This window comes from Diachasma alloeum, unplaced genomic scaffold (assembly GCF_001412515.2).
Source record: "Diachasma alloeum isolate Michigan unplaced genomic scaffold, Dall2.0 Dall_scaffold_00884, whole genome shotgun sequence".
NCBI lineage: Eukaryota > Metazoa > Arthropoda > Insecta > Hymenoptera > Braconidae > Diachasma > Diachasma alloeum.
The window spans coordinates 243,910-256,600 of NW_021681005.1; the positions used below are offsets into that span (position 1 = coordinate 243,910).

At 35.4% G+C, this 12,691-nt stretch overlaps 1 protein-coding gene and 1 non-coding gene across 5 annotated transcripts in view; one reads left to right on the forward strand and one right to left on the reverse strand.

Moving 5' to 3' along the window:
* Positions 1-12,691, reverse strand: part of LOC107045203 (calcium uptake protein 3, mitochondrial) — a 65,340-nt gene that overhangs the window by 15,401 nt on the left and 37,248 nt on the right. For 3 of the 4 annotated variants that reach the window (XM_015267375.1, XM_015267374.1, XM_015267373.1), the window contains exons 2-3: positions 1,514-1,655; positions 1,145-1,255 (exon numbers count right to left, since the gene is read on the reverse strand). In XM_015267375.1, coding sequence (XP_015122861.1) covers positions 1,145-1,255; positions 1,514-1,655 — 253 coding nt within the window. Of the gene's footprint in view, positions 1-1,144; positions 1,256-1,513; positions 1,656-7,057; positions 7,136-12,691 lie in introns of those variants that run through there. The other variant, XM_015267376.1, reaches the window with a different exon arrangement.
* Positions 10,112-10,184, forward strand: Trnar-ccu. The gene has a single exon. It is a non-coding gene; the product is annotated as a tRNA-Arg (tRNA).

Sequence of the window (12,691 nt, forward strand, 5' to 3'; positions counted from 1 at the left end):
GATCTTTTATATTTCGGGGCATCAGTGAAATACCTTTTACCTATTTATGGAGGCATTCAAATGTCACGTCACAGGACTAGGGGGGAGGGGTGTCTGTTTGTGGATATACTTTAACACCACCACAATATTTTCTTAGCAGAATATCCAAAAACACAAGATGGTTCACTGTTTTACAGTAAAATGACAAAAAAGTCTACAGAAGGTTTCCCAATGGTTCGTTAGTAACTCTTCTAAATTGAAATAATTACCTTTCTACATTTTTAAATGGTACACTTTGAAATGCTCCAAAAGGAATTGCGTATAGATTTTGAAATTTTAGAGTATTTGGTTAGCACATTGTAAAAAATAACTCTAATTTTGAGTGGCTTCGCGTCCCGGTTAGGTAGATAATTAGGATTCCATTTTTTCAAATAGTATTAAGATAAATAATCATGAGTGCGGTTACTTAACATACCCTAAAGGATGAGAAGAGACAGCGGAGCTGTGGTTCATGTTTTTTTTCGATCAGTTTTCTTAATATCAATTATATATAGGGACTTGAAATTAATGTACCATTGGAGAACAATTACACGCATTCGGTACATGTACGTGAAAATTCATGCGGGACTGTAAGAAATTCATGACACTCATGTTGTCTGGATTTCATTCATCTGCATAAGAAATATCGGGTATAGTATTCGAATTAATATGCCATACTTTTATAGTACGTTGCAGGTGTACTGAGACAAACTTTATGCACATGTACTCTAAAAATGAGCCTCAAATTTTTTTCATCCAATGGAAGAGATTTTTATAATTTTCAAAATTATAAAAATCGCGCGTCCCCCCACTTCAAATTAATTAAATAATTGCATGACAGAAAATGGAAAGAAACGGCGGAAAGTAGAATTGACGGTCAGGTTTACTGACGATTCAAAAAATTGCAGGTCAGTTTTCATCACGAAGCATGCGTTACGATGGCTATAAATGGATAATTTTAGTACTGATTTGACGCATGGGAAGAATGATTGTGATTTTGCAGTCCTACTAGATGATTGGGAGAAACTGACAGAATTGTTATTTATTTCACAGTTGATAAAACTGTATTATTGCTAAATGATTGCTCGTTATTCAGATAGGAGATGATTAGTTTACTCATGTTTACCTTTGTCTCTCATACCGCGAAACATGTGGGTTCCCCCGTAGCGAAGAGAAGGTGTAGAGTAGGTTATCGTTTCCAGTTCCTTGTCCGTTAGGCACCTTCTCTTGTGACGAGCTGTGAATATTCCAATGACGTCTAGTTGTAGCATACTTGGGTATTGAAAGAATGTAAATGAAGATTCTAAGTTTATAAAACGGAACAAACTTCTCCAGATCATAACTGATCAAGAATATCACTCGGCACAAAGAAAAAAAGATTCAGATTTTCGGGGACATGACACTGATTTTTAGGACTTTATGAGTTATTATTTATATAATATATTATAATTATATTCAAGAGGGAACCTGATTTTCTTGCTATCTTAATACTTACGTCTCGGCTCTGACTCAACGACACTGTCGAGGAAATCCTGGGGTGTCATGTACAGCTGGCCATCGTACTCGACAGACGCAAACTTTATGAATCTTCTTTCTCTCACGGTCAGTCTCACGGCCTTCTGAAGCTCGTCGTCCCTCTGGGAACATACAATTATCATCGTTAGTTCGATTCCATGGACTTGTCTCAATCAATGATTCTCCCATCGTTACAAAAATTTCTGCACAGTGGCTATTTGAATCGAGTACCGAGTTTATGATTGTGATTTTTTCCATTCGATGCATCCAACTTGCTTTTATTCGTACACTCTAAAAAAAGATTACTTCTGATAAGTAGGAAAACTACTTGTATTTAGTACCGAGGGGTTTCTGGAGAAAAGGTAATTTTTTTACTTGGTTCAAGTCGAAAATCGACGGAATACAAGTTTTATGCTCCAAGTACAATTGGTACTGGTGACAAGTACCAACTGTACTCATCATCAGTACTAAAAGTACGTGTACTGAGTACCGAGCTGTACTTCTCAAAAGTAGAAAAAATACTCGAGACAAGTAGTAATAGCACTCAAATCCAGTACTAATGGATTTTCGCGGAATATTACAGTAAAATTTATCATACACTAGAGATCGCTGAAAAACGAAGAATTAATGCAAATAAAATTATTGTTTATTGTTCATTTGCCCCTCAAACGCTTGAAAATTGAAATGTAGTCCAATGTAATAAATTCTCGAGCTACAGAGATTTTTTTTTCAAAATTTTTCAAAGATGTGTAAAATAACAATTACCAATTAATTTTTCCAAATTTAATTTCCAAATAGTCCTTTTTTTAATAACAAAAAATGTAATATTCATGCGAAATAGCCAGTAAAATGATCCTCAAAATAATTGTTATATTTTATATTGAAAAAAAAATTGAAGTATTAATCTTTTGAGCTATCTTGTATAAAAATTGCAATTTCGTTATGCGACAAAGAATAAAATTGCCTATTTAGAAGTCGAATTCAAAAAAATTATCTCGTAATTGTTATTCTACACATCTGTTTAAAAATTTTGAAGAAAAAATACGTCCGTAGGTCAAAAATTGAGTACACTGTGCTATTTTTCTTCATTTTCAAGGTCTTGGGGGCAAATCAACAAGAATTAATCTTTTTTTTCCCCACTTATTCTTCGTCTTTCAACATATATAAATAATCGATCATCAATGTGTAATAAATCTTACTGCAATATCTCGCGATTTTGAAACTCATCGTAACCTCCCCTTGATGAAATTTGTTAATTGTCATCTGAGAATGATAATGATAATGAGAATGATAATTAATGATATGAAATTCCTCAACAAAATAACCAACCAAAAGTACTGGAATCAAGTCATAAAAGTACTCGCGAGAAGTAGAAAAATTACTTGCTCCAAGCATCAAAGGTACTTGTGAGAAGTAAGAAAAATACTGACAGGAAGTAATAAAAGTACTTCCTCCTAGTACTTTTCCTACTTGCTTAGCAAATATTGTACTTCACCCTAGGACATGAAAAGTACTTGGGACAAGTAGTTTCCCAACTTTTCACAAGAAAACTTCTCCCAAGTAGAATTCAGTACTAGTGAGTAGTAACTTTTTTTTAGAGTGTATCATTATCTTCTAGTCTGCATACTGGGTCAGATTGACTCGGCGCTAATTTTTTTTTCTTATAAATTGTTGTTACTCATATGCTTTTAGATTCTACTCCCAGTGATAGATCATGAGCCATCAAATACAATTTGTTTTCTTCTAATGTCTTAATGACAGAACAAAATATTCAATTCCCTAGGAAATTCTGTCGAAAACGCTCTTTTCGAGATTGATATTTTACTCGTAAACCTGCTGCCGCAGAATTCAATAACTAGGCATTTTCTCAGGAGATATATTAACCCCTCACGTACGGGGTCAATGCTATGCATTAACCCTCGAAAATATGAATGACTGTCTTTAAAATTGATTATTTCCAAAACTATGGAATTTAACTCAACCAAATGAATAGCAACGAACAAAGGAATACTGTAGCTTCAATTACATATCGGTTTCATAATTTTCCGTTGATTAGAAGTCATTACATTTTACTTGTATCGAGCGTACTCCACGTTTGGAAACAAAAGGGCCCCGTCCGTGAGGGGTTGAAAATCATGTGTTAGAAAAATCCGTTTCATCGGAGAAATTGATGCTGAGATATTTGACAAAAATTGTGGGTCAAATCGGCCCACACTATTCAAAATTTTCCACTGAAATTTCCGGCAAGTAACATTTCCAAGGAAATTTCAAGGAATTTCGTCATTGAAAATTCATAATTTTATGGAACAGTGCGTGAGAACTGTAAAATTCAGTTCAATTATTTCGGGAAAATTTTTGAAAAGTCAAGAAAATTCGGAGAAATCTCTCTGTAGATGCCAGAGTCCTTTGAATTTTCAGAGAATACTTTCAAAATTCCTGGAATTCCGAGAATTTTAAAGGAATTCTCCTTGAAAATTCAACAGAATTCGGCCATGAATAGTCATTTTGACTTGAAAAGTCATGTAAATTGTAGACCCTGCACTGTCAAAAAAATTTGGCAGAATTTTCCAGAAAATAATCTTGAATTCGATTTAAGGGGAAAAAGTCAATGGAATTTCAAGTTTCTCTCAAAATTCATCAATTTACATGAATTTTCAAATGAAAATAAATATTCACTGCACAATTCCCTTGAATTTTCAGGAAATCCCGTTAAAATTCTCTCAGAAATGTTGGAATTCCAGTAATTTCTCAAGAAATTCCTTAAAAATTCCGAGGAATCTTGAATTTACAGAGAGAGTTATGAATTTTACTAATTTTTCATTCATTTTCCCGGAATAATTAAACTGAAATTTACTGTTCCCACGGATTTTCCCATGAAATTATTAATTTTCAATGACAAAAGTCTTTGAAATTTCAGTGGAAATGTTACTCACGAGAAATTTCCAAGACTTACTGAAAATATCAGTGGAACTCTTTAACAGTGTGCCTCTAAAAAATTGTGATTTGACCTAAATTTCCAGAGAAACTTGAAATTCCATTGACTTTTTCCCCTTAAATCGAATTCAAGGACATTTGCCGAAAAATTCAGCTAAATTTTTTCAACAGAGCAAGTGTGCAAGTAAAAGAGAATTAAAATGAAGTGTGCATCCTTTGAGGGACATGAACATTGGAAAAAGAGACCTGTTATTCCAGTAGTGAAGTGGTCAATCGATTTAAGCCGACTTAGCTCCCAGTTGCGTTTTTGTTGAATAACTCGAAATTTAAGAACGATAGCGAAATTTTTGTAAAATTTTTTTCGATAGTCTTCAGTTTTCTTTACAAAAACGATTTTTAGGAAAATTTTGCTAACTCCTTTAGAATTTGAGATATTCATCGAGAGCTGGCGCTAGAATGGAATTGACTTAAACCGTTTGACCACTTCACTACTGATTTCATTCTTGGGTAAACAGAGCGAGAAGGCAATTGTTACGTCAGTGCAGAAGTAGTTGACTCTCTCGTGAGTCTGAAAGTGTACAGAGAAGCTTCTTCGATGCTAGATTCGTAACGTGTGTCTTGGCCCTCTTCTTGGCGTCGGTCCAGAACAAGTGAAAATAGAGGGGTGCATTGGAGAACAACACGGAACTTTCTACCATATCTCTATGCTGCACTGTTCTTCCCCCCCCCCCCCCGCTCACCTATTGAAACTCGTAATTAAACTATGCGTCTAATTGGACGCGTTCCTCAACTGTGCTAATTGCTACATTTGTTTCTTGTGTTTTTCTTTCACCCGGCTTTGTACAATTTCGCTGTATCGCGGGTGAGTGTCCTCGTGACCGCCATGGGGGCCGATGCCAATTCGATGTAGCTCACGTGATGTGAATAAAATTGTCACGGCTACTCAATTAGTTGGGTCTACACCGTGAAGAGAAAATATGAAAAATCTCAGAAGACAAGGAACAATTTTTTTTTCACCAATCATATGTGGAACGTTAGATAAAAAATCATGAGCATCTGAATTCAGTAGCGAAGCGGTGAACCGGGTCAAGTCGATTTTGACTTTTGGTCAGTTTTTGATGAATATCTCGGAATCTAAGAGAGATAGCAAAATTTTTCTCACGACCTTTTTTATAACCCTCAATTGGCTCTACAAAAAAGGTTGTAACATAAATTTTTCTATCTTTTTTAGATTCCGAGATATTCGTCGAAAACTGGCCAATAGTGAAAATCGATTTAACCCGGTTGACCGCTTCGCTACTGAATTTTCTTCCCGTCGGGTTTGAATCACGTTGTTGGAAAAAAAATGAAATTTCGTGGACAGTTGACTACTGATTTTCAGGACAGTGATACTGAATGCGATTTAGGGAAAAAAATTATGAAATTTCAGGTTTCACTGAAAATTTAGTAAAATTCCAGAATTTTAAGCAGCATAAAGACGAGAATCCCTTAATTTATTTGAGTTTCCAATGTAATATGAATATTCAGTGCCAAATTACATTGAATTTCCAGGGAAATCTGAAATTTCAGGATTTTTTTCCCCCTAAATCGCATTCAGTGCACAAGGACAAAGTTACATGAAATTTTGGTATATTTCTTCACTGACGAATCAGTTAATTTCTTGAATATTCAAGTAATTCTCGATTTCCGGATCCATGCGGCACTGAAAAATGTTGAAAATTGGGAAAATTCAGGCAAAAACTTTTCTAAACTCTCAATCTGTTAAAAATTCAATTACATTTGATGTTTTATTTTCACAATGAGTTTGAAAATTCAAGCTTTCATTGAAATATCAATGATCGCTGAACATGAAAAACTCAGTTCTCTTGAATTTTCAAGATGAATGAGAAATTTTATGAATACTTTCATTTGAAATTAAATTCACACGCACAACATTAAGAATCCAGACGAAACTGTGACTGAAATTTCAAAAAATTTCTAACAGTGTGTCACTGTCCTGAAAATTCAAGAATATATTTATTGGAATTTTATGATTTTTTATTCATTTTCATAGAAAAATGGAACTGAAATTTACAGTTCTCTTTGATTTTTCCACGAAATTCTGAATTTTCAATGACAAAATTCCTTGAAATTTCAGTGGTAATGAAATTGGATAAAAATTTCCAAAAAGTGTGCCGGAAATTTCAGACAAAAAGTTGTAACAGTGCAGATGGTTATGATTAACAAGCAATAACTCTTTGTTCGTTACTATATGGATTTTTCCAAATATTTTTCAAGCTTGATTTGTTTAAAATAAATAGCTTTCGTTAAAAAAAGAAACGGGTGGATACAGTCGAGAGCCAGAATCTTACGTGTTTCAAATTTAAAAATACAATTCGGCCATTTCGAATTTTAGCACAAGGAGTGTGTCACGACTGATGAATGTTGGCATTTCAGTCGACCAGACATGCGAATAAATAAAACGTCAATAGAGACACTCAAGGTTCCTTGGAAAATCCTTTGAGTGATGAACTGAGTAATTAGCGCGCATAATTAATGCATCGTGAACATTTACATCTGTGAGATGTTTTTTTTTCCACTATTCCCTTACTTCGGCACGTTAATGCGGTTCTTGAGTACTTGCAGCGGTTGACACACAGTTTTGACACGCACAGCGGCAGCATTCACGGCTTCGATGGCTGTCGAAACGGGTGCCCCACGGGAGTTAACGAGCGACTGAGATGAGGGTCTAAGACTAAGGGAGGGAATACGTACCAGGGGGACTGTGTGGCAATTACCGCGGAACAGGTAACGCGCAAAAGTCGGGAAAGATGGAGAATGCAAAGGCTAATTTATGCAGCATCCAAGTCGCCGCAGGGATTCTTAAATTTTTTTATCTCACTGCGAATAAACCAATGCCAAAACCCATGGAAAAAAAGTATGTAAAGAAAAATATCCCGAAGGCACAAGGTGCGAAAAATATATCGTGCAATTGAAAGAATCTCAATATCTCGATTAATTGACTGGAAACATTCTTATGGTTTTTCGTTTGTACAGTGAAGTGAGATTAAAATTGTTTTATGAGGGTGAAAAAAAATGAGCGGAAAATTGCCGGCAGCTCAGCGTCGATGAGAGGCACACGCTCCGATTTACTTGGAATCTGGTTCGATCAATATTCCGTTCAAGTCTGATCATGGTGAAGTTCACTGACGTTTGTTGGCACCTTCTCGTATGTTAAAGCATGCCCAACTTTCAAGAGTCGTCACCTCTGGCGTCCGTTAGCGGTGCTCTGTAATGACAGGCGTGAAAAGCATTATGCTAACTACGTGGGCTCGCTTACTTTATATCTGTCATCCATTTTTTTCATTGTTATCATTATTCGTGGATGTATTAACATTCATGATCGAATCAATTTGAAAATTGATATGTGTGGTAGGTACAGGAGGCATGTTGAAAATATTAACTTGAGTTAATTGGCGATGCAAACTCGGTATGAGTTTGAAGAATGACTGCGCTGAGAAAAAAAATTCTAATATCTGAAACATATTCTCTTGAGACAAGTAATTTTTCTTCAATTCTTTAATTCTCCTAGGCGTCACAACTCACGTGACCTGAGAAAGGTCTCATGTTTTAAAATATTGTTGTACTCAAGTATGATTTTGTCGCAAATGAACTCACTCAAATCGCGTAGAAGAATCGTCAGTCTTCAAGTATTTATTGTTTTCATAATTTTTTTGTTGTAATATATTCATGATATAATGCGCCACGATAGTGATAAATGAGAATTCATTCGAGTTCCGTGAACCGCAAACATTCTGAGATTTAAACCATTGAAAATTATTTACTTCTCTCAAGTAACTATGGTCTACATATTAGAAAATTTTTCTCTCAGTGTAGTATGGGTCGAGTTTTAAGTCTTTCTGAGTTGACAGATTTGCGCATATATATTTCCAGTTCATTCTACTCCGGTGTCCCAGACAGATCGCATCTCGTTTGTAAAAATTGAGGTCTGTTCACTGAAAGAAGAAGTGATTCTCTAGAATTTCAAAAAATCCTTACGACTTGCTTTGAAGATTAAGATTCTTGTGGCGAGAATGGAGAGTATTCCAAATAACCTGTTCAGATTGTCACTGGTGAGGCCGCGAGACATTTCACGAAACATCACGAGACAAAGCTTTGGAGAGATGATCTCGATCTTAATGAACACAGAAATCTTTGGTCTCGTCTCAGTCTCGAAATACGCAATGTCGACTCCTCTCGTGATGATTCCGACTCAATTTATCTCATCTCGGTTTCCAGTTTTTCGCGTTTTTTATATGTAGAAAACCGAGACGAGACAGACCGAGACAAAAACCGAGATTTTACATTAAAAAACACGAAAAACTTGAGACCGAGATGAGATAAATTGACTCGGGGTCATCACGAGAGGAGTCGATACTACGTATTTCGAGACTGAGACGAGAGCAATGATTTCCGTGTTCATGGAGACCGAGATCATCTCTTCAAAGTTTTGTCTCGTGATGTCTCGTAAAGTGTCTCGCGGCATCACTAACAATATAAGTCATTGATTGTGACAATTTTTCACAATCAATGACTTATATTACAAATTATCCATTCTTGTCGCAAAAATTTCTAAGATTGCTCCAAACTTTTGAGTCTTTTGTGCATTCCCCACTGATAGACTGATTCATTTTTTCCAAACGAGATTGGTTAACTATTAACGAATGGTAGAGTTGAATATGACCAAATGAATATTCGTTAATAGTTAACGAATAGTTCACTTGAAAAGTGAAAATCGAGTCAAATAAGGCTCCTCAACTGGGCATTTGTTAAGTATTTGCGCTCACTTCCATGTTTGGTGCATTGGTTGAGTGCATTGGTTAGGGGTGGGTTGAATTGGATGTGACCTGTTACTTGTCAAATCAACAACTTCCCGATCAGTTCGTTCATTCATCAGAACACAAAAAAAATCAAAGGCTGTACCCAAATGCACAAATTAGAGAAAAGAAAACGAAATTCGATCATTCTTCGATAAGACAACGGTGAATTTTTATGAAAACGTCATAGAATCAACAGGAGATTCACAGGGTCAGTACTATAACTACCTCTTTTAGATCAATAAATTTAAAAAATGTGCTCGAATTTCAATAGTATGTAGCAGATCATTTTTGAGGTCTCAATGTGTAGGGGAGGGTGGGGTAAAATGGACACTTTAGACTTTTTTTTAATTATTCACAACCCAGAAACAAATTTATCAATTGAGCTCAGTTTAGGCTCGCCACAAAGGGAAAGAGTTGTTCTTTGTATTGAAAAAAAAATATTAAATTTTATCACCATTTCAACCACTCATTAACATTTAAAAAAAGTCAAAAATGTCCGTTTTACCCCAATCTCCCCTATTCCCGACGCAAATTTCCCGTTGTTTCAACTGAATGTGATTTCAATTACCTCACAACATCGAAAAAGCCCTAAAATCAGCAATAGAGTTGAAAATTTCACACCTTTCCCACTTCGATTGCAGATTTGTTTCTCTTGTTCAGCAAAGCGACTTTTTTTATGGAAAATATTTGGAAAGCAAAGTAGGTCGACTTCGTTCTACCCGAAAATATATTTTTTTTCTATGCTTCCCCCAAATGACCCGATATACGCATAACGTAAACCAAATGCCCCTGTGGCCTAATGGATAAGGCATCGGTCTCCTAAACCGGGGATTGTGGGTTCGAGTCCCACCAGGGGTAATGTATTTTTTTTCTTCCATTTGAAGATCAAGACAGTTTCCAAGTTTCAATGATCGAATATACTGAGATATTCGACACAAATTTCTGAATTCTGCAAATATTAAACGCAATAGGACCAACACGGCGAAGCTATAAATGACTGATGATAATTCGTTGGCAAATCTAGTATGTTTTGCAGTGCTTAGACTGTTCACAAAGGAGTTTTCTTTTTTGCAATAATTTTATTTTTCTTGGTATAGCTGCTATGTGGACGAAGCAGAGCTCTTTCCTCGGGACTCTTCCATACCGACTGATTTTACTCACAGATGAGCCAGACGGTTACGGAAGGAGTGGGGGCTCTCATATAGCTACAAACGCGTGCGGTAGCTACACTGTTAGCAAATTACCCTTGAAATTTCAAGTGAAAAAGGTTGAAATTATTAACAACGACAAAGTTACATGAAATTTCTGTAGAATTCTTCATTGACGAATTAGTTGATTTCTTGAATATTCTAGTAATTCTCGATTTTCAGGTTCATACGGCACTCAAAAACCTTGAAAATTTGGGAAATTCAGGCAATAACTTCTCTGAATTTTCAATCTATTGAAAATTGAATTGTATGTGATGTTCAATTTTCACGATGTGTTTGGGAATTCAAGCTTTCATTGAAAAATCAATGATTCTTTATCATGAAAAACCCAATTTTCTTGAAATTTCAAGAAAATCTTAACAGAATTTTTAGTTTTAATTTTCTCTTTATTCTAATACTTTCTACTATATCTACTCGCAATTTTTACTATGTGTAACAGTAAATTTTGAGTGTAGCGGGTCCTGAATCACTATGTTCCCACAGTAAGAAATAATTATCTGCTGTTTCCGTGCAACTTTTACCTCCGTATATAGATCAAAAAAAGAATCATATTCATACTCTCTATTCGATACACAGAGAGAAAAGTGGAATAAAAAGTGTACGGTAATCGTGGAGCGAAATTGCAGTTCAATAAAAAAATATCTTTTGCGGAGGATATCTTACTATTCGTTCAACAACAAACATTTCTATGGATGCAAAAATTACTATTCCCTGTACAGTAAAATTTCCTAAACAGTAGGTTATGGCATTTTTCTGGCTCCGATGTGAAGGACATGGGGACGGACGAAATTGAAATGTTACCATACCGCGTTTGATGAAAAATATCATTCTTCATCAGAGAAAAATTCCTCCACATATGTGAATGATTATGCAATATTGAGCAATCATTCGCATTCATGGGATAATTTTTGATAGCATGAATGGTAAATTTTACAGTTTCGACACATATTACTCTCACGCTTAGTAAATTTTCTCAAGTCAGCGGAGAAAAATTGACTATTTTCTCGCAATATAGGATGACAAAGACCTAGAAGTGGATTTCGCTCCACGATTCCATGACTCGTTTGGTAATTTTTCTCCAAATTTTTTCTTCGTGCACTTGAGGCGTTCTAATCTTTCTTGACAGTAATATAATTCACTCTTTGGGGAAGGGCACATTTGATGAATATCACCGTTCATTGCAATCTAAACTTTAAACTTTACACAGAGAGAAATATTCAATACAAATTACCAGAAAAAAGACGTAAAAATTACGTTTCAAAACGTAATCTGGGAGCGAAGTAAAATTCAATAAAAAGTGTCAATCGTCACGTAAATTCTACGATCTGTTCCGTAAAAATTACTCATCCGTCCGACGCCTCACGGCTAGCCATGAGTCACCGTGAGGGGGAGATTTTAACAACACGTTCCGTAATTTTTCCGAAACTTTTCGTAAAAATTCTTAAACATCCAAGAATTTTCATGTTCTGAAGCATAATAAGTCTTGAAGTTTCTGTTAGATTTTACAACTTGCAGAAAAATTACGAGACTTTTTCGTATTTTTTCGGTGACAGATCCGAAAATTTACTGAACGTTTCAGATTTATTCTCTTATATTCCTATAGAAATTCACTGAAAACGATTCTCGCTTGCGGATTACGTGAAATGTTCCGTAATTTTTCTTGAATATTTCTCTCCGTGTAGAACCTGAATTCTGATATTTCCCGTCATTTTGAGAATATAATAAATTAAATGATGATAGCCGATAGCTGTCTGATACTCAACGTTACACTAAACTTCTTGATGCTACATTTCAGTCTAATGTCTACAAAGTATGGGTTATAGTATTTGCCGGTTTTATTGCACACAGTTAAAGATTTGATGGCTCCATGGAAATTTCCCGTATGCTCCATGCACATTTCGAATAATGATTATTTCATGACTGTTGAAGACTTATCATGAGTTGTTGAAGGGGACAAATGTATCTCGTTTGGAATCTCTGCCTCAACTCGCGAACTGTGTCACGCTTACCATTATTTATAGCATAGACCACTGCTGACACACACTGGCTGTTTATTTGTACAAACCCCCTGTATCTAAGTGCATTTTATAATCGATCTTCACATTCAGAGTGAATATGCAATCTGTATTTCAGAAGTAAATAATAAATTCAACATCT